Here is an 18,450-nt window from a genome sequence, read left to right on the forward strand (position 1 = left end):
ACGGTGCAGACTGACGGACCAATCCCCAACCCTCTTAGTCGACCAGCCACCCGGAGAGTCCGAGGCAAGGATTACAAACGCGACCGCGTGCAACAAGCCTTCTGGGTTCCCCGGCTTTTCCCCAGAGTCATCCCAACCGTGCGGGGTCAACTGCCGATCGGCCTTCTTCGTTGGCCTGGTGGCCATTCGGAATATCCGACATCTTGGCACTTGCTTAACAGCTCTTTTATATGCTGCGGATGACCCGCACCCGCACATATCTTGCCCCCCCCCCTGCTTCTCTCCCTTTCTCCACTCTACTCCGCTACATCTCACCATGGACGAGGACAAGGGCACATCCAACCACATCGACTACGCCGATGAACAGGGGCTGCAAGATGGCTACGATGCCAAAACCGCCGAACCGGCCCCGGACCCGCACGATCCCAAGGTAGGCAACTCTACGTCTAACCAACACAGACTATCAGACTCACCTTCACTCCACAGAACTGGCCTCTGCTGACGAAAATCACGACATACATGACCATCTGCTGCTTCACCTTCCTGGCCAACGTCAACAGCAGCAACTTCACCGTCGCCACCAAAGCCATCATCGCCGAGTTCCACGTCTCCTCCACGGACGCAGGCCACCTCGTCTCGCTGAATGTCTTCTTCTTCGGCCTGGGCAACCTCGCATGGGTCCCTCTCATGCGGGTCTTTGGCAAACGGCCCGTCTACCTGGCCGCCCTGCTCGGCCTCTCGATGATGAACGTCTGGTCCGCGAAAGTCACGGGATACTCGGAGTTGCTGGGCGCTCGGATCATGTCCGGGCTCGCCGCCGCCGCCGCCGACGCGACTGTCCCCGCGGTGGTGGGCGATATGGTTCGTCCGGAGGGTCGGGGTCACTGGTTGATGATCTTCCATCTGGCGCTGACGTCGGGGTTGTTCGTGGGGCCGTTGATCAACGCCTACATCGTGCAGGACGCGGGCTGGCGCTGGATGTGTTGGTTCCTGGCCATTGCTTCCGGTGTGATTTGGGCGGTGGGTATCTTCACCATCCGCGAGACCACATATCTGCCTGCTCGACATGAGGCTTCCCAAGACAAGACCCCCTCGGTCTGGAGCATGCTCTCGTTGAAGCAGGGCTACAACCCCGATGCCTCGTTCCTGCGCACGGTCAAAGCCATCCTATCCGCCGCAGCTTATCCCCAGCTCCTCTGGTGTGCCTTTACCATTGGTGTCTCAGTCGGATGGTGAGTCCCCCGAACCCTCGTCCCTTCTCCCACAACACATCCCCAGACTGACTAACTGGTCATGAGTCAAACAGGAACATCGTCGTGCAACTCACCGCCTCTCGCACCTTCACCTACGCCCCCTACAACTGGCCCGCCGGCGACATCGGCCTCCTCTCGCTGGCCGGGTTCATCGGGTCCCTCCTCGCCTTCTACGTCGGCGGCCGTCTCATCGACCAGATCTCGACGCGATACACCCAACGCCGCGGCGGCGACCGACAACCGGAGTACCGTCTTCCGGCCTTGGTGGTGCCCGGGGTGATCGGACCGGGGGGCATTCTGATATTCGGCCTGTGCATCGCGCACCAGACGCACTGGATGGGCGTGGCGGTGGGATACGCGATGCAGGCGTTCGGGGTGGCGGCCATCTCGAATGTCGCGGTGACATATGCGTTGGATTGTTATCAGCGGGTGAGTTGCTTCGTCTTCTTTTTCTTCTTCTTCTTCCTTTTCCTCCTCCGGCCGTCGAAAATCCGCAGTCAGTCGCAATATGCTCCTTGGTAGGATGCCGAGGGACCATCCAGGATATAAACCCCTCCCCGATCCCCCGATTCCCCTCGCCCAAGCACCCCCCTCTCTCCTCTCTCATTCGGATAAAAAATCTCCTCTTCAATCAAGCCCCTTAATCTATTTTCCTCGTATTCCCTCGCCGTTCTCAATCAAAACTAGAACTAATACGAGGGGTGGGATGCAGATCGCCGGCGAAGCTTTGGTGATCATCTTCGTCATCCGCAACACGATCGGCATGCTGCTTTCGCTGTACGCGAGCGACTGGATCGCGCGCCAGGGCGTGGCGGTCGTGTTCGGCGAGATGACGGCGATCCAGGCCGCTAGTTTGCTCTTGGCGGTACCCTTGTTTTTCGGGGGAGCGCGGTTGCGCGCGTGGACGGGGCGGTATGGACCTAATCGGGGGGGTTGAGATCGATTGAGGTGTTGGTCGGTGGGTTTACGAGTTTTCGGACTTGGTCGGGAGGGGTGCATATATGGTTGCGGTTGTGGTGTGGTGTTTTGGTGGATTTCTACAGTTGGTGGTGGTGGTGGTGGTGCTGTTCTTGTCTGGCATCTATGCCCTTAGCACTGTAGTTACGTACCTGAGCGGTAGAATCTGGTAATAAGTTTCCTTGACCTCTGTCCAGTTGGTATTTTGATTCTTTCTGAATCCCGCTGCGCATTGCGAACCAGTAGGAATCGACCTTGACCAATGGTTGCCTATCCATTCCTGTCTCACACTCGCAGGGTAGTTGACGGTTCAGCTCGCTAAGAGAGTTTTCCGGGTCGGATTTCCGAGGCTGCACTCCCAATTGGGCCTTTTTTTCTCTCGCCTGCAATCTCCGTTTTTATGTCCACTGGGTCCTCGGAGAGGTCCGAGCGGAGGGGCAAGTACCAGACTCGCATGGGAAAGGGCAGCGATGGAGAGCTGGCCGACGTGAGCATGACAGATTCTCGTCCATGGGTGAATCTCGGGGTGGCGGGGGTTCTCCCTGGTGAGTCGGACATCGTATTTGTGGATTGACACAATGGAGCTCCGGCGAGGGATAAGGTTTCCGGACGCAGAATGAACCTTGGGTCGGTGTGGTTGCTTACGTATATTATTTGATGCTCTAAAGGTAACAGAACCTAGTGTCAACATTCACCTACCTACTGAGTACATATGTGCAAGTTATTTGGTGAGGCTGTCCATCAACTGAAGGATTGCAAGCTGCATGGATCCTGTCTATCATTAGTTGAACAATCGTGCTGGATCCTCTCACCACATGGCACGACGGGTTGATTTTCTGCTGTTTCTTGGCTGTTGCGGTGCTGGTGTGGGCAAGTTAGGGCCAGAACCGAGGCTACCCCTAAGCTGAGTGGGTCGTTAGCGGCTTCGCTACTCTTCTTGGTCTTCTTAGATTTGCCGATTTTTTTCCTCAATTGAACCACGACAACCCAAGCATAACCACAACTTGCGTCATCAGGCCCTCCCTCAAAGGCATCAAAGGCAGCCGGTGCAATTTCCACCCTGTTCCAGCTCCTTGGGTCATCCACGGGCCAGGGTCAGCCCATCCTTCGTATTATTCTCGACAACCACGGTAGTTACAATCTATTAGCCGACCTTATTAGATTTAGATTGCATGTCAGCACTCAATCAGGCATCTCCTCGAGTCCATGAGTTCTTTCAGGGGAGAGAGGCCATTGTCCCTTGTTCCTGCAAGCCGTGACAAAGCTTAACCTGCATAGAACTTTTCCTCCTGAACCGAACTATCATCCTCTACCTGAACTCTGTCAATCCTTTCGGTTGCTCGGCTTCCGACTTGACCTTCCTTCCTTCCTTCCTCCCTTCTAGCTCTGCTCGGACCCCCCGTAGGGTCTGCACCATTTTACCAGTAGCCCCCAAGCATACGCTCTACCTGGCTTCAGAAAAAACTGTAGGAAATAACATACGTGCCAAAAAGATCACGTACACTCGTTTAAACCACCTGGAAGCTGAACCCAGGTCAGCTTCCAGACCGAGCTGACAGGAGAGAAAAAACAATGCACTCTGCCAGGGTGGAGCCGGTGAGTGCCACCCATGGATTCGTTTCCGCTTCTCTGCGTGACGGGCAGCCTCGGTTCCAGATTTTCGGGCCTTGCCGGACTTCTGACTTGCTGCTTTGTTTTTGTTTTGGATTTTTTTTTCCTCTTCCTACCATTGTGGACATTGGACAACTTCCCCCCTCCACCCGCCTCTCAGATCTGTACCGTGACATCCGTCGATGCCCCAGAAAGAGAAGAGCGAGGGGAAACAAGCTGTGATCGTCACGATCTCCTGTTTTAAGAGGGGAATGGGATGCGATCATGAGCAATAGGACACAACATCCCCCTTCGATTGACTCACTCACCGGGGACGAATCCCCGAAAGTCTGAAAATTGGATTCTTGTCTGGGAAACCAAAACAAAATCGCCCGCCAGCCAGCCAGCTGGGTCTCATGAGCAGCACTAGAACCAACTAGTCTCGTCTTGTCCCTGCTCCGAATACACGGTCGCCCAGCGCCAAAACGTGCGCTGCAGCACATAGTCTCAGTAGTCCAACAAGTCCCTCCATTAGCGGGCGAAATTGAGTTCGCCACTTTTCTTGGTGCAGGACAGGGCTTTTTACGTAGCGTAGCGCGTCGTTTCCTCCTCTGGTATGAGGGGAGAGCAGCCCATTCTAAAGAAAGAGTTTGGTTGATTGTAGCAGCGGGTAATTGTATATGACAGAGTGCACCGAAGTGTTGTTCCCTTATCTGCTGGTTCACTGTCTCCGCTGCAGTCCTGGCGTTGGCCTGTCTGTCACCTACACAGTATATCTCCGGGCTACAGTCTGTGCTTCTTCTTTTCTCCTTCTCTTTTTTCCTTCCCCAGATCTATTCTCATCTGTCACTCTTTTCCCTTTCTTTGTTTCTTTCTTTCTTTTACTAGGGTGTTTGTTCTCACCCATCGACAGAGATCAAGCCCAGATCATGCCGAGTTGAGCACACCATGACCAACAGCTCCTCCATCACGCCGGCCATGGCGCCGCCCGCCGGGATGGTCTCCAACTTCGTCGACCCCCCGTCGTGCGGCCTCAAGTTCCTTGTGGTCAACTGTGTCTTCCTGCCTCTGGCGGTGATTGCGCTGGTCGTGCGCATGTGGACGCGCATTTACCTGGTGCGCAGTGTGTCATATGATGATTGTAGGTCTCCTTCGCTCCGGAGTATCGAGCATAATATACTAACAATACTCCAGACCTCATGATTATCTCCGTTGTAAGCCGCCTCCTCAATGATATTCCTCACGTGCATCGCAACTGACCAGCAGGTCCTCTCCTGCATCCTCACCGGCGTCACCCTCGACAGTAAGCCATCCATACCCTGCTCCAACCGCAACCACCAAGCTAATGGACAGTGCTCAACTGGGGTCTGGGTAAACACATGTGGGACGTCCCGTACAGCTCTCTCACCCCGTGGTTCCTGAGGGTAAATTCCACCCGGCCCCTCCACCTCCAACCACACGCGCAAATCTGACTAACGGCGATAGCTCAACGTCGTCGCGGCCATCATCTACTGCGCCGGGACCGGCTTCACCAAAGTCTCCGTCCTGATCTTCTACCTGCGCATCTTCCCCAGCAAGACCTTCCACTACGCCGTCTGGGCCGTCATTTTCATCGCGGTGGGCTACAACGTGGCCAGCGTGCTGGCCAACATCTTCAGCTGCAGCCCCGTGGCCGCCTCGTGGGACTATTCGATCACGAACGCGACGTGCATGAACCGACCGGTGTTTTACTTTGCGAATGCGGGATTGGGCATTTTCACGGACTTCATGACGACGTTGGTTCCGATGTGCGTTTTTTCTCTTGGTGATTGAAGGGGGTGATGCTGACGGGGTGGTAGTCCGTGGCTGCGGAGATTGCAGATGCCGTTCCGACAGAAATTCGCGGTTGGCGCTATGCTGGCTATGGGGTGCATGTGAGTGTTCCAGTCCTTTTTGTTTCGTTTGAGGGCATCAATGATGCTAATAAGGAGGATAGTGTCGGAGTCATCAGCTGTATCCGTCTCGCCAGTTTATACACCCTGCTCGAAAGCACCGACCTCACTTGTACGCTCCCGCCTCTCGCTCCTCCTCATCCCACCATAAGATTGGAGACTAAAGACAAAGCACAGGGACCACGACCAACGCACTCATGTGGTGCACCATCGAGCTCAACCTGGGGATCATCGGCGGGTGCACGACCGCGATGCGCCCCTTCGTGCGCCGCTACTTCCCCCGCCTGCTGGGTCTCTCGACGCACAGCGGCGGCTACCACGAGTCGGCCTCGCGCAAATACGGCCACCCGCTGGGCTCCATCCCCCGCGATGCGCCCGAGTTCGCGCCCGCCAGCAATCACTACTCCACTCGATTGCACGGGGGCACCAACGACGACAGCGAGGAGCATATCCTACCGGGGACGACCACCCCGGGGGCCGCGTTGCACCGCAGCAAGGGCAGCACGGAGGGGATTATCCGGACGGTGGAGTTTAATGTGGATAGTAATACGGACCTGCGATAGCTGATGATACGGTATATTGATGCATAATTGAGGGATTATTTTCTTGTTCTATTTTTGTCTTCCACAGCTTCTTGTGCTGGGATTCTTTCGTCTGCATTTTTGTCCCATTTTTTGTTCTGTCTCTGGGCTGGTGGAGCTGTCATGGCGCCATGCCGCCATGCCATGTGCTGTCAGTGTCGGTGTCAGCAAGTGGATCAGGTCGGTGCTTGCTCTTGCTTGGTAATCACGGCGTTAAGAGGGGATAGGGGACCGCATTGTATCGCAGGTTGGAACCTGCTTAATCTCTAATTCAAATGACAGCTGTCTAGACGAGACAGGGGGAAATTTCCGTAGGGGATTAGGGCTACGCCCAAGTTCGAAGCGTCCAGATGCGGTACTTGATCCGGAAGACGGACACCCACCAACCATCCCGACCCTCCCAACGGCTCACCTCGTTCTGCACGCACGGCATCCTCCGGCAAGGAAATGGGTTCCGAACCGTGCAGAAGCGCTATGCACAGTGCCGTACACGGTACACCTGTATAAGATGGCGGCAGTGTATGAGAAGGAGTCTATTGGCGCAATCCTTCTTCCACGTGGGTGGTAAGTTAGTGCCCCCCTCGGCTATTGCCTGCTTCTCCCCCCCCTCCCCTCTCCTCTCTTCCCCCCCCCCCCCCCCCCCCCCCCCCCCCAACCCGGGCGATAAGTTCCCCACTTTCGAGACTATTGCAGTGCCTCTAATCCCTTTCCATCCACCCCCGTTCGTTGTCCAGTGATCTAGCAAGACCGCTAAGCCGGGTGTGGCCTAGCAAACCAGACTAGGACCATTCTTCTGTCCTTCCGCCTTGCTTCTGCGCGGTGAGCCCGTTTTTTTTTTTCTGCACGCATTCGGTGTTGTGTTCCTTCGTCTTCTGGCCTCCCCACTCCGATCAGGCACACCTGATTCATGCAAACGCAGCTCCTCCACTTTTCTTCTGGTTGTTCCGCGGAGTGGCCTGCATCGACCTTACTGCGATGAGTCTGGCCTGATCACTTGGCTTGCAAGTTGCAATTGAGTTCGGAGGTTATCGTTCGTTCCCCCAACGCCAGCTAGGCTGTAGCCCGTAGCCCGTAGCCTTTAAAAGCCTCACCTTGTCCCCAATTTTTCTTTGGTCTCCCAGGATTCTTTCAATTCTCATCTCTGTTGTCTCGTTTGTCATTCTTGTGCTTTCAAGAAGAATTGCGCCATGAAATTCACCCGCGTCCTCCCGCTCGCCGGCCTCGCCGGCGCCAGCAACCTCACCAAGGGCTGCAACGTGCTGAACGGCGCCCTGGACGAGGTCTACCTGCCCAGCACGACGGTGTACGAGTACGAGGCGCAGAACTTCTGGTCCAACACCGAGATCATGGCGCCCGGGTGCGTGTTCCGGCCGCAGTCGAGCGCGCAGCTGGCGCGGGGCATTGAGAAGCTGGTGGCGGCGCAGGCCGAGTTCGCCGTGCGCGGTGGCGGCCACATGGGCATTCGGGTATGCTGCAGTGCCTTCTTCCCCTGCACCTGCACCTTTTTCCTCTTCCGGCGTGATTGATTGCTAACGAAAGTGATCGGCAGGGATCCAACAACATCGACAACGGCGTGCTGATCGTCATGTCCAACCTGACCACCCTGGAGTTGAACGCCGATCAGTCGCTGCTGCACATGGGTCCTGGCTTCCGGTTCGTGGCCTTGCCTTGCTTACCGTAACTCTCGTTCGAGAAAGTACTGACATGTCCGAATAGCTGGCAAGAGATCTACGACTACCTGGAACCCTACAACCTCACCGCACCGGGAGGCCGTCTGGGCCCCGTCGGCGTGCCGGGGCTGCTCCTGGCCGGCGGCGTGAACTACTACGGCAACCAGGTCGGGTTCTCGTGCGACTCGGTGGTCAACTACGAGGTCGTGCTGGCCAACGGCACCATCGTCGAGGCCAACGCCACCGCGCACGCGGACCTCTTCTGGGCCCTGAAGGGCGGCAGCAGCAACTTCGGCCTCGTGACCCGCTTCGACATCGAGACCATCGCCTCCACCCAGGTGTGGGCGGGCACCTGGACGGTCGCGGAGGAGTACATCCCGGATTTCCTGGCCGTGCGTTGTCCCTGACCCGGTGGATCATGAGAATGAGACGAGTCGAGTAGAGGACACAACTGACGAGAAGGCACAGGCAACGGCTGCGTTCGCCGCCAACAACACCGACCCCAAGACCCACGTCGTGCCCGCCGTGGTGCCCTCCGAGGGCTCGGCGGTCGGCTCGGTGATCCTCTTTTACGATAGCCCCGACGTCAGCTACCCGGACGCGCTCAAGGTGTTCACCGATATCCCGGCCGTGTCGAACACGATGGGCTTCAAGACGGTGGCCGAGATGGCCGTCGAGATGGGTGCGGTGGTCACCCCGCACATTAAGTATGTCCCATCCTTCCCTAGCCCGGCCCAGCCCAGCCCGCTCCCCTTCATCCTATCCCCCAACCCTAAACACTCACCCCGGCAAAACCAAAAACACTAACCAAGAAAAAAGCGACATCTTCGTCGCCGGCACCATCAAAGCAACCACCTACGACTCCCTCCTGCAGGGCGTGCAGATCATCAACGCCACCTTCGCGGCGCAGCTGCCCAAGCTGTACGCCCAGATCCCCGCGGCCAACATCTCCATCATCGAGCTGGACTGGCAGCCCATCGGCGCCAACTGGATCGACGCCTCCACCGCCCGCGGCGGCAACGCGCTGGGCCTCGACGCCACCCAGAACTACCTGTGTTATGCCGAGGTGGTCGAGTGGATTGGCAGCGAGTACGACTCTATCGTGGGCGAGTGGGTCGTCGAGACGACCGAGCTGATCAACAATGCCACCGATGCCGCGGGGCTGTATGATCCCTTCAACTACATGGGTGATGCGGCGTGGTTCCAGGAGATTTACTCCGGGTATGGTGCGGAGAATTTGGAGAAGTTGCAGGAGATTGCCAGTGCTTATGATCCCGAAGGGGTGTTTCAGACGCTGATGCCGGGTGGGTATAAGCTTTTCTAGGCTGGTGTGGTTTAGGTTGAGGGGGTGATGACGGTGTTAACGGGGGGTGGGGGATAGACTTAATATGGACTATATGTATTAATGAATATGAATATGAATTCTCGTCGAGTCTAAGTCACTTCCTTATTACGTTGGGTTATGTGAACCGGAAACAGGGAAGATAGGAAGGAAAGCATTGTCTACAAACACCCGACTAGCATACACTTGACCCCTCACCCCTAAGCAGTACTCTTGCGCGACGCACACCGTGACCCCCCCGCACTCCCCCCCGGCAAAGGCCCCTGCACCTGCACGTAGTAATCACACAGTCCCCCATGCTGCATCCGTCGCCACTGCCCGATATCCCTCCTCTCGATCTGATGCTGATGGCGGTCCAGCGACGTCGTCGTCGGCACCCGCTTGTGCCCCAACCCCAGGTTATACGGCCGATACTCCGGGTCCTGCTGCAGCCGGTGGATCACACTGGCGTGGATGCGCGCCCCGTCCGGCAGCGGCCGCCGCAGGCCCCCGACGTGCCACCGGGTCTCCTTCACGGAGCCGTCGCGGTTCACCTTGGGGCGTTTCATGGGCAGGCACTCGAGCAACCGCCAGAAGAGCGTCTCGACGCCTTTCCCGGAGTCGTACTCGAGGGAATCGTGCAGCGGGGCGCGTTCGGCCATGTGCACGATCGCGGGGTCGAATCCCATGAGCGGTTGTTGTTGCTGTTGCTGCTTTGCCACGTCCTCTACCTCGATCAACCTCCCCTCCCTACCATCATCATCCCCATCCTCCGAAGAAGAACCCGCCGAAGAAACCGGAACCAAATGACACCCCAACTCCTGCAACTGCACCGGATCAAACGTCAACCCCACATGCGTCGCCTCCTGCACCATCCACATCAACGGAATCTGACTGACAGGCCAGCTCCTCGCCCCTTCCCCTGCATAACTTGGAGGATGCCCGCCCCCGACATCGCTATGATCCCCTGCGAAATACACCTCCTCGAAATCCGTATCTAGCACGGGGCTCAACGGCACCCCCCAGAACTGCTGCTCCGCCCGCTCGGCCCACGTACTCACCCGCCCCTTCTTCGCGTGCGCGCCGCGCAGTCGCTCGAACAGCACGGGCTGGAACTTGATGCGCTTCTCGTCGATGCTCACCGCGTGCCGCATGTAGCGCGGGCGGGGCATCGTCTCCATATCTTTCAGCACGTCCTTGTTGAATTCGGCGACGCTGTTGACGGTGTCGAACAATCCCAGAAAGTGGACGAGTCCGACGGACCGGCACATCGTGTCCCGGCACAGCCGGAGGAAGTTGTCGGCTTGGCGCGCTTCCTGCTCCCCGTGTGCGTATTTCCACGACAGGAAGGCTTGCCATACGAACGGGATCAGTTCTTCGTTGTCGGCGGAGATGAGGCCCACGAAGTCGAGCATTTCGTTGAGGAAGCGTGCGGTGTACGCGCCCCGTGAGAAGCCGAAGAGGTAGATGTGGCTCCCCGGGCGCCAGCGCCTCGCTAAAAAGCGGTAGCCGCCGATGACGTGTTGGTCGAAGGAGGTTGCTAAGGCTTGGTCGATGACTTTGCTGGCGGGCAGGTTGCTGAAGGGCCGGAAGGCGACGTTAGCGAATGTTCCGGGGGTTATGTCGGTGCCGATGCCGGCTTGGGAGGGTTAGTATGTGTGGAAGATTCACAAGATTGGGGGGGATATACGTTGGTAATAGCAGTCTGGGGAGAAAGTTGGTTAGTATGTTTTGAAAGTTGACCACTGAAGAGGCAAGGCTTACATCGATTCTCTTTGCTGCGGTCCAGCATCCGAAAGATTTTGAGGATATTGCTCTCGCCGCCGTCAACCCGAAACGTATTGCCTGTGCCGTCGAAACAGAGCACCAGTTCTTGGGTGGGCTTGTGTACCGGCGGCCGGTCGCAGTCGCATGGATCGTAAGTCATGGTTCAATTTGGGGTGGGGTTGAATTGGACCAACTCCGACCCAGACCTGCGTGATGAGGTCCTTATATCTTGCCCAAATGCCTCCAGGCTGTCGCCCACCCCAGCTGAATCGGGCAACCTGCCAATAGCCCTGCATCGTGGCTGAGGGGCAGAGCCTGTATCCCACCCATCCACCCATCCACAAATGGAGAACAGGGATTTGGCCAAGCCATCAGCCCAGGATTGACCAATCCACTCCGCCGCCCGGTAAGGGTGCAGCAACGGTGGTTGAGCGCACAAACTTCGCTGGCCGTCGATCCGGCCGCCCCCATCCATGCAGTGGCAGCCTTATGCATCTGACCCCGTGGCAGGGCTGACCATTGGCTCGCACCCTGGTTAAGGCCAACCACTAGGAACACTCAGCCTCCAGCGCAGTTCACAGTGACTGACTCTCTTTCGCTTTGCTTCGCCTTCCGTGGTGCGTCTCCTCGAATGTTGAGGCAAATGCCATCTGGCAGAAACGGGTGTTCTTGCCCCTTCTTCCAATCACACCCCGGCGATGTGACAGATCACCCAGCATGATGCCAGCCTGCATCGATAGACCCTCGATAATCTGCACCCCCGCTGCATGCGGCCCCATGCCACTCGAGCCAATCGGCAGGGCTGGCCATTGCCACGGGCACCGGCGGACGACCAACAAGGCAACTCGTGAACTCACCCGATCGCTCGTCGGCCGAGCTATTGCTCACAAATGACTCTCACTTATCTGACTCATTTGCTGTCGACCAAAGGCTGCACTCACGTAAGATGGCCGAGTCAAAGCCACGCCTCGTGGCGATTTATTCGGAGAGGTTGGGGATGGCAAGTGACCGAGTCCGTCGGAGGGATCCGACACTGGCGGGGGCCGACGACGAGCATGTCCGACGAAGGCGCCTTCAGTCAGATATGGTTGGCCTGAAACGTGAGCACTGGATCTACTCGTGCCTGGGATATCAGGGCCGTCCGCCAGGTCTAAGCATTTCTCCCGTCGGTAGGCATTTTCTCGGGGGTCAAAATCCCCTCTTCAGTCTGGTAGTAAAGAGTGAGTTAGCGAGATGTCAACATGGTATTGGGTGACAGACAAAAGACGAGGGGAATAGAAGGAGGATTGCGTACCCAGAACACCACTGGCGCCAAAAAACGACTCGGGGACCACCGAGAGCAGCCTTTCTTGCTGACCGGAGGAAATACTCAGCCCAATGTTATTACAAGGGCCCCTTCCACCTTAGTCAATGAACGAAGGAAGGTACATACAGCAGATTATGGTAGCTTCCCCCCTCGTAGCTCTCCACCCTATCGCGGGGACTGCAGATGTGCAGGTCCACAGGGCTCTGTTCTTGGGGCTCTGATGACCGTGACATATTGCCCAGGAGTACAACGGATCATTCGGGCCGTGGCAGTGAGACAGTCGCTCTTTTCCGATTGTTGGCCAGCACGATTTCACAGATTTAGATCTCCTCCTCGCTTGCCCTCTCACAGGGTAATTCCCCCCTCCCTCGTAGCTCTCCATGCTAGCCCGAAGACTGCGAATCTCCAGCTTTCGAGGAGCTTGGAGTTGGAATTCTGAATAGCGTGGCATTCTAGTTCAAGACCGAACTCTGGTTTGCAGGGACCATGTCTGAGGAAATAGCTTTTTGCGGACCGTCAGACTAAGAAAGACCACATCAAGTCGGAGGATGTCATCAACCTCTGCCTGTGATGATTTTAGTTGAGGAACGAGGTGGAGTGGATGAGAATTCTATGGTTGATCAACAGGAAAGGCAAGAGGAGCGTGATCTTCACTGTGATTGAAGTGAATAACCTCTCTACTCCTTCCATTCCCTACAGAAATCTACGGCAATCACTACAGTAGAAGGCGGTGAATGTTCTGATCCCTCATCTACTCACTGGTCAAAAATTTATCATAGCCATTTTCCCTATACAGCCAGATCTATGTACAAATTCCAAACTCCAATCTATGTGACCCCAAACCCAGTCAAATCCTGATGCCACCCAGCCCAAACCAACCGGCCCATGCTAAACATCCCACCCGATCCAATGCTAATACTGTTACATCATTAATTGTTCATTACATCTCGCATAAATTCATGATTCCTGCCGAGCAGGAGGCGTCTCCGGCTCGCCCATCGGCTGCAGCTCGATCACCTCAGCCCCTTTCGCCTCCTCCCCTGTACGTTCGCCCCCTTCCGGAGGAGGTTTATCTTCAACCACCAGCGGTTCCTCGTCCACCGCATACCGCAACCGCCCGTCGTCCTGCAGGAACGTCCGGAATGCATACCGTTTGTTCAGCCGCGTGGTATGCTCCCGCCGCTGCGAGTTGGGCATCGCGTAGGTGTTGGTGAAGTCGCCCAACATGCGACTATTGGCGATCCACGGGATGATCGCCCCGATCGACCGGGGCATGCGTGGGCCCCGGAACCGTCCCCGTCGTTTGCCAAAGACCACCAGCACCACCACTGTATCCAATGCGATGATGATGAGGGCAATAGCTAGCGACGGCACGGACGGAACCATAGCCCACGTGTTCGAGATCACCGTCCCGTTGGCGGCGGGACGGGCCTCTTTCAATGGCAGAAGATACATGTTCCGCCACACCGAAAAGTAAGTGGTGTATACCCACTGATATACCTCCTTGGAATGCTCCATCAGGGCCTCAACCTGCAGAGGTAGAACATGCGTCTGGCTCTGTTTGTACAGCCGGGCCACCAGAAACCCGGCCCAATCGTACGAAGACACATAAGACCCGTTGTGCCCCGGTTCTTCCCCAACAAAGCTCTGCGGGATAGCGGCAAAGATCTTGTTGAACTGCCCCATGGCCGCGGTAGCATTCTCATACATGGCACCAGAGGTAATGGACGTCCCATCAAGCGGGTTGACATCGGATATTTGACCGCGTTGATCAAAGGTAACGCTGAAATTTTGCATCTGCACCCTCGGCTCGCAGTGAAGAGCGATGGTATTTTCGCTGGTATAAGCTGACGCAGCGGTGTAGTTCCATCGACCGACCACGGTGAAGGTCGACTCCTGACACTCGTCCCGGTCGGAAGAAGCCGAGGGCGAGAGAAAGTGAATCGAAAGCGCAATAGCTTCGTGGGGTCGCGTCAAGCCAGTCATGTTCACCGTGCACTCTCGACTCGCATTGTTGAAGGGATGATACATCCAATACTGGGTGCGGTCGGTCTGGTGCATGCTCTTTTTGACGTCGAGAGAGACGCAATCGAGTTCGGCGCCGATTCCAAGCGTCGTAGCGCCATACATCACGTCGGGATCTGGATCGGTGTTCCTGATCGGGAGAAAAGTGTAGTTGGCCGCCATCCACGACAACAACGGGACCCCGCTAGACACACTAGTCTGGATCAGGTCGAACTCGGTGAAGTCGGCTGAGAAGTCAGTTTGTCGAAAGTGCGACTGGCTATAGTTGGCATACAACGATTTGGAGGGCAGAAACGAGGTGGTGAGTTCTTGATTGAAAAGACCACCTGCGACCACGGTCAACACCACATTGGCAATACAAGTGAAGGACACCATTCCCAGAAGAACATGGCGATCCTGGATGGCTTTGAGAAATACGGCCCAAGGGTTTTGGGATCCGTAATTCAACGACAACGACGACTGGGCCGTGGCCATACCACGTTGAAGATGGACCCAGGGTTCCAGAATGCTTATATTGCGCAGAATAGAATTGCAAAGTGCACCGACCGAGGAGGCAACCACCGACGGTAGGAATGAAAGGACGACTTGCAGGAAGCTTGAACCGGACTGGGTCAGATGCTGGAAGCTGCCGTCATGCGCCAAGGACGCAACCGTCAATCCCATAATGGTAATGATTGCAGCTAAAAACAGGAATTCGATGATGAAGATCGGTACGACCAGAAAGTGGGGCATTGGGTCGACGCGCGTCCGCGTTTGGTAAGGCAAGATCACTGGCGAACCTACACCGAGTCAGTAAAGTATTGTCATTGTCTGGAACCAGGGCAGCCTACCATCCGCCGAGACAATTCCTAACCGGGGGCCTTCCGGGCCCTGCTGCCATTGGAGGCGGCAGGTGTTGAGAATCTGGCGTAATTGGCGCGTGGAGAACTGATGGAATTCCGTCTGAGGATCGGCCAAGATGTTGGTCGGCCCAAACACATCGGTTAGCATACTGCACATGGCCCCGATGGAGCCTGGATCACTCTGCAGGATATTCGGGCGGGACTGATAGAAATAGATCAAGCAGACGGCGAGCACAATTCCACAGGCTAGTAATATCTCCGAGCACCAGGCAGCGAAGGTGACCACCGATATCGTGACCTGGGTTGAGAATCGCAAGGCGGGCACGCTGGTCGGTTCCTGGTCAGGGTTGAAGAGCCGCGCGAAGGTGAGCACAAACGTCTGGACAACGCCTCGTGTCACTTTCGACTCGAACTCATCCGGAGTCATCACGGTCGATGCATCCAACACCAGCAGCGGCTCCAAGTCGCGCACGTTCTGACTGATCACGGGTAGTTCCGTCACGGTCGTGTCGCCGCTGGTCTGATTATTCTCGATGAACAGCATGTCCCCCGTGTACGGCGCACGTTGCGCTAGCAGTCCTTGGAAAGCGTTGATATTGAAAAGCTGGTCGGACAAGGTGGTTTCGGTGTCAGGAAAGACGGTGACATTGGTGATTGAACTGTTGGCGTGCATACTCAGTCGCGCGGTCGCTTGGCGGTAATCAATCTTGCAGGCAAATATCGTGGCTGTTGAGGTGAAATCGGATCCCATTTCGCTGATGCTGTAAGCTCCGGCCTCGGTCGCGTTGACCGAGAGAACGATGCCATACAAGTCGTAGGGGTTGTCGCAACCACGTGCAGTGAACGCGGAGCTCATATCCGGAGAATGGTGTGACCGGTTGGGCCAAACAGGCTCCCAGTAGCGAATCTGCAGGTAATCGGTGTTATCGAAGTAAATATTCTTATAGTGAAAATCCAAGATGCAGCCGTTGTCGCTTCCGTTGATATCGGGCAGTTTGACATCAGTCACGTTCCACGAGACGGCCGGTGGGTAGGTCGAGTTATCGTTCACGGACACAGACAGGTGATTGTCTATCATGACATCGCGACAGGATAGTTGAGCCCAGTAGATAGTCTCGTTTAAGGTCCACACGGTGTTCTCCTGCCGATCTTCGAGGCTGATTTCGACCGGAGCCACGGCGTAGTTGGACGAGCGGGAGTCGCGCAGTTGTGTGTTGGTGGTCAAGACTGAGGCGAGGGTTGTGTTCGGGCTGCTTTCTTGCGAGAACATCCACTCCGCCTGGTGGTCGAGATCCAACAACTGCGGCCATGTTTTCATGTCGTCGTCGTCGAGCATGTTGATCTCACGGAGTTCGAGGAGGGTACTCTGCAGGGCGGGGAGAAACATGCGAATGAGCACGGTGGTGACGGAAACCAGAAGGACGATCCAATGGCGGCGCCGTGCAGACGTAAGGGGTGTGAGGAACGACTGGCCAAAGTTGTAATTGATGAAGAGAACCGAGGCGGGGGCACCTTCCGGTCGCGCAATCTGGAAGTAGGGCTCCAAGCGCAATACATCGTAGTCAACAAAGGTCCAGAGGGTGACCAGGGCCAGGGCGGCGATGATGGGCAGGTAGTTGTAGGCGAATGACTGCAGGTTGGAGACATTGTCGGTGTCGGAGAAGAAGACCAGTCCTCCATATTGTTCACAGTATCGCCGCAGAACCTCCAATGTTATCAACGAAGCGAACATTATTGCGGTGATCAGGGTGAGAAACATGGGGCGCAAGGCCATGGGCCGCCATGCCCCCAGAGGGGTGGTTGGCGGGAGCGGTGGTCCATCGGGCGAGGTTTGGCGCGATCGGAGGAAGGGCGGGAGACGATGACGGTCTAGAAGGGAGATTAGCGATAGAGTAACCATCGAGGTTTCAAAGGAGCAGCACGCACTGATGACAGGCAGCCAGAAGTTATAGAGTTTCTTTTCCAGGCGCCTGAACATACTTGATGAGGCAGGCTCTGGAGAAGGAGAGGGCGATGGAGATGGGGGGAAGGGAGGCGGACGGTCATGGCCCGAAGGAGGATTGCTCATGGACGACAAGACAGAAGCTGACGAAGCCAAGAGACGGGATCATCGCTGGGGGTGGGTGGGGGAGATGGCGGACGAAACTCGCATGACGGCGGACGGTAAGATCACCGTGCAGGCGATAGATAGGAAGAGGAGAGAAGAAGAGGATTGGGAGAAGGAAAAGAACGGAAGGGCGGAGGAGGCGGCGGAGGCGGAGGCGGAAGACGAAGACAACGATTGAACAACCAACGTACGAGGGTGCGAAAAAAGAAGAGTGGGTGAGGGAGGGGGGGAGGGGGGGAGGGGAGGTGGAGGAGAGGATCAGTGAGGGATTAGGGAAGAGAGAGAGAGATAGAATATGCAGGAGAAAGGGACAGTGAGTGAGTGAGTGAGTGAGTGAGCAAGTGAGAATGAGAGACAGAGAGTGAGAGATGGAGAGATGGATGGAGTAAGAGAGAATGACGATCGAGGTCAGAAACTTGGCGGGCGATTCCTGATTTGCCTGGCCCAGGAATGAAGGGCGGCCTCAGGTTACCCATCTCAAAGGGGTTAGATCGCGCGGCAACTTGCTGCAATACACCGCCTGTAGCCAACCAGAGGGTCTGACTCTCCAGAAAAGAGCGGAAAGGTTTAGGCACTAAACCCAATTGATCTCTGCGGCGCGCGTCTTTCGGCCTCCCCATTGGGACTAGTTCGGAGTCACTGAGCTGAGTTCCCTAGGAAGTATGAGCAGCAGGAGGGGACGGGTGGACAACGGGAAAGAACATACCTACTGCATACTACAACGACTACTGAGTCTATTTACTGAGGATGAAGACTTATCAATCGTATATTACTTGAGTTGCCAGATCGTATGTTTTTCTTCCAGGCTGGTTTTCAACTACCGTTTGTCTTAGCTCAGCTCCGCCATCACTCCCGCGACCAGTATATGTTCCTAAGCCCCGCTTTGCACTGTACTCCACGAAATGCCAAACAAAAATGGCGGATACTTGAAAATGTTGATGAAATTAGAACCGAAGGAATAGCCGAGTGCTGTTCTTATTTTACCACCAGCTTCAACAGCTCCAACAGCTTCCACAGCGCTCAATGATCAATAAGTACCTTAGCGACCTAGTAATCAACTCTGGTCAGTCTCACCGCCCGCATCTCGAGCAATGATCTTG

General features: G+C 56.1%; 5 protein-coding genes across 5 annotated transcripts; 3 read left to right on the forward strand and 2 right to left on the reverse strand.

Annotated features, from left to right (window-relative positions):
* Positions 1 to 279: 279 nt before the first annotated feature.
* BO95DRAFT_490015 (MFS general substrate transporter) lies at positions 280 to 2,190 on the forward strand (the record flags this gene model as incomplete). Its single annotated transcript, XM_025590596.1, has 4 exons — positions 280 to 430; positions 487 to 1,232; positions 1,307 to 1,682; positions 1,966 to 2,190. The coding sequence occupies exons 1-4, from the start codon at positions 317 to 319 to the stop codon at positions 2,188 to 2,190; spliced, it is 1,461 nt and encodes a 486-aa protein (XP_025445202.1). The 5' UTR covers positions 280 to 316.
* Positions 2,191 to 4,455: 2,265 nt separating this feature from the next.
* On the forward strand, positions 4,456 to 6,627 carry BO95DRAFT_440162 (uncharacterized protein). The gene is made up of 8 exons (XM_025585894.1): positions 4,456 to 4,941; positions 4,995 to 5,014; positions 5,067 to 5,103; positions 5,154 to 5,224; positions 5,286 to 5,587; positions 5,639 to 5,713; positions 5,776 to 5,843; positions 5,909 to 6,627. The coding sequence occupies exons 1-8, from the start codon at positions 4,749 to 4,751 to the stop codon at positions 6,292 to 6,294; spliced, it is 1,152 nt and encodes a 383-aa protein (XP_025445203.1). The 5' UTR covers positions 4,456 to 4,748; the 3' UTR covers positions 6,295 to 6,627.
* Positions 6,628 to 7,499: 872 nt separating this feature from the next.
* Positions 7,500 to 9,327, forward strand: BO95DRAFT_407833 (FAD-binding oxidoreductase; the record flags this gene model as incomplete). The annotated part of the gene is made up of 5 exons (XM_025584085.1): positions 7,500 to 7,778; positions 7,862 to 7,965; positions 8,029 to 8,374; positions 8,451 to 8,689; positions 8,802 to 9,327. 5 exons carry the CDS (start codon positions 7,500 to 7,502, stop codon positions 9,304 to 9,306), a joined length of 1,473 nt encoding a protein of 490 aa, XP_025445204.1. The 3' UTR covers positions 9,307 to 9,327.
* A 197-nt stretch (positions 9,328 to 9,524) lies between these two features.
* BO95DRAFT_512171 (T6SS phospholipase effector Tle1-like catalytic domain-containing protein) lies at positions 9,525 to 11,243 on the reverse strand (the record flags this gene model as incomplete). Its single annotated transcript, XM_025591500.1, has 3 exons — positions 11,068 to 11,243; positions 10,994 to 11,008; positions 9,525 to 10,942 (listed from the first exon to the last, which is right to left on the reverse strand). Exons 1-3 carry the CDS (start codon positions 11,228 to 11,230, stop codon positions 9,525 to 9,527), a joined length of 1,596 nt encoding a protein of 531 aa, XP_025445205.1. The 5' UTR covers positions 11,231 to 11,243.
* Positions 11,244 to 13,333: 2,090 nt separating this feature from the next.
* BO95DRAFT_356352 (DUF3433 domain-containing protein) lies at positions 13,334 to 16,975 on the reverse strand (the record flags this gene model as incomplete). Its single annotated transcript, XM_025582297.1, has 2 exons — positions 13,334 to 15,180; positions 15,232 to 16,975. The coding sequence occupies 2 exons, from the start codon at positions 16,973 to 16,975 to the stop codon at positions 13,334 to 13,336; spliced, it is 3,591 nt and encodes a 1,196-aa protein (XP_025445206.1).
* Between the last annotated feature and the right edge of the window lie 1,475 nt (positions 16,976 to 18,450).

Source organism: Aspergillus brunneoviolaceus (genome assembly GCF_003184695.1).
Source record: "Aspergillus brunneoviolaceus CBS 621.78 unplaced genomic scaffold BO95scaffold_13, whole genome shotgun sequence".
In the NCBI taxonomy this organism is placed as follows: Eukaryota; Fungi; Ascomycota; class Eurotiomycetes; order Eurotiales; family Aspergillaceae; genus Aspergillus; species Aspergillus brunneoviolaceus.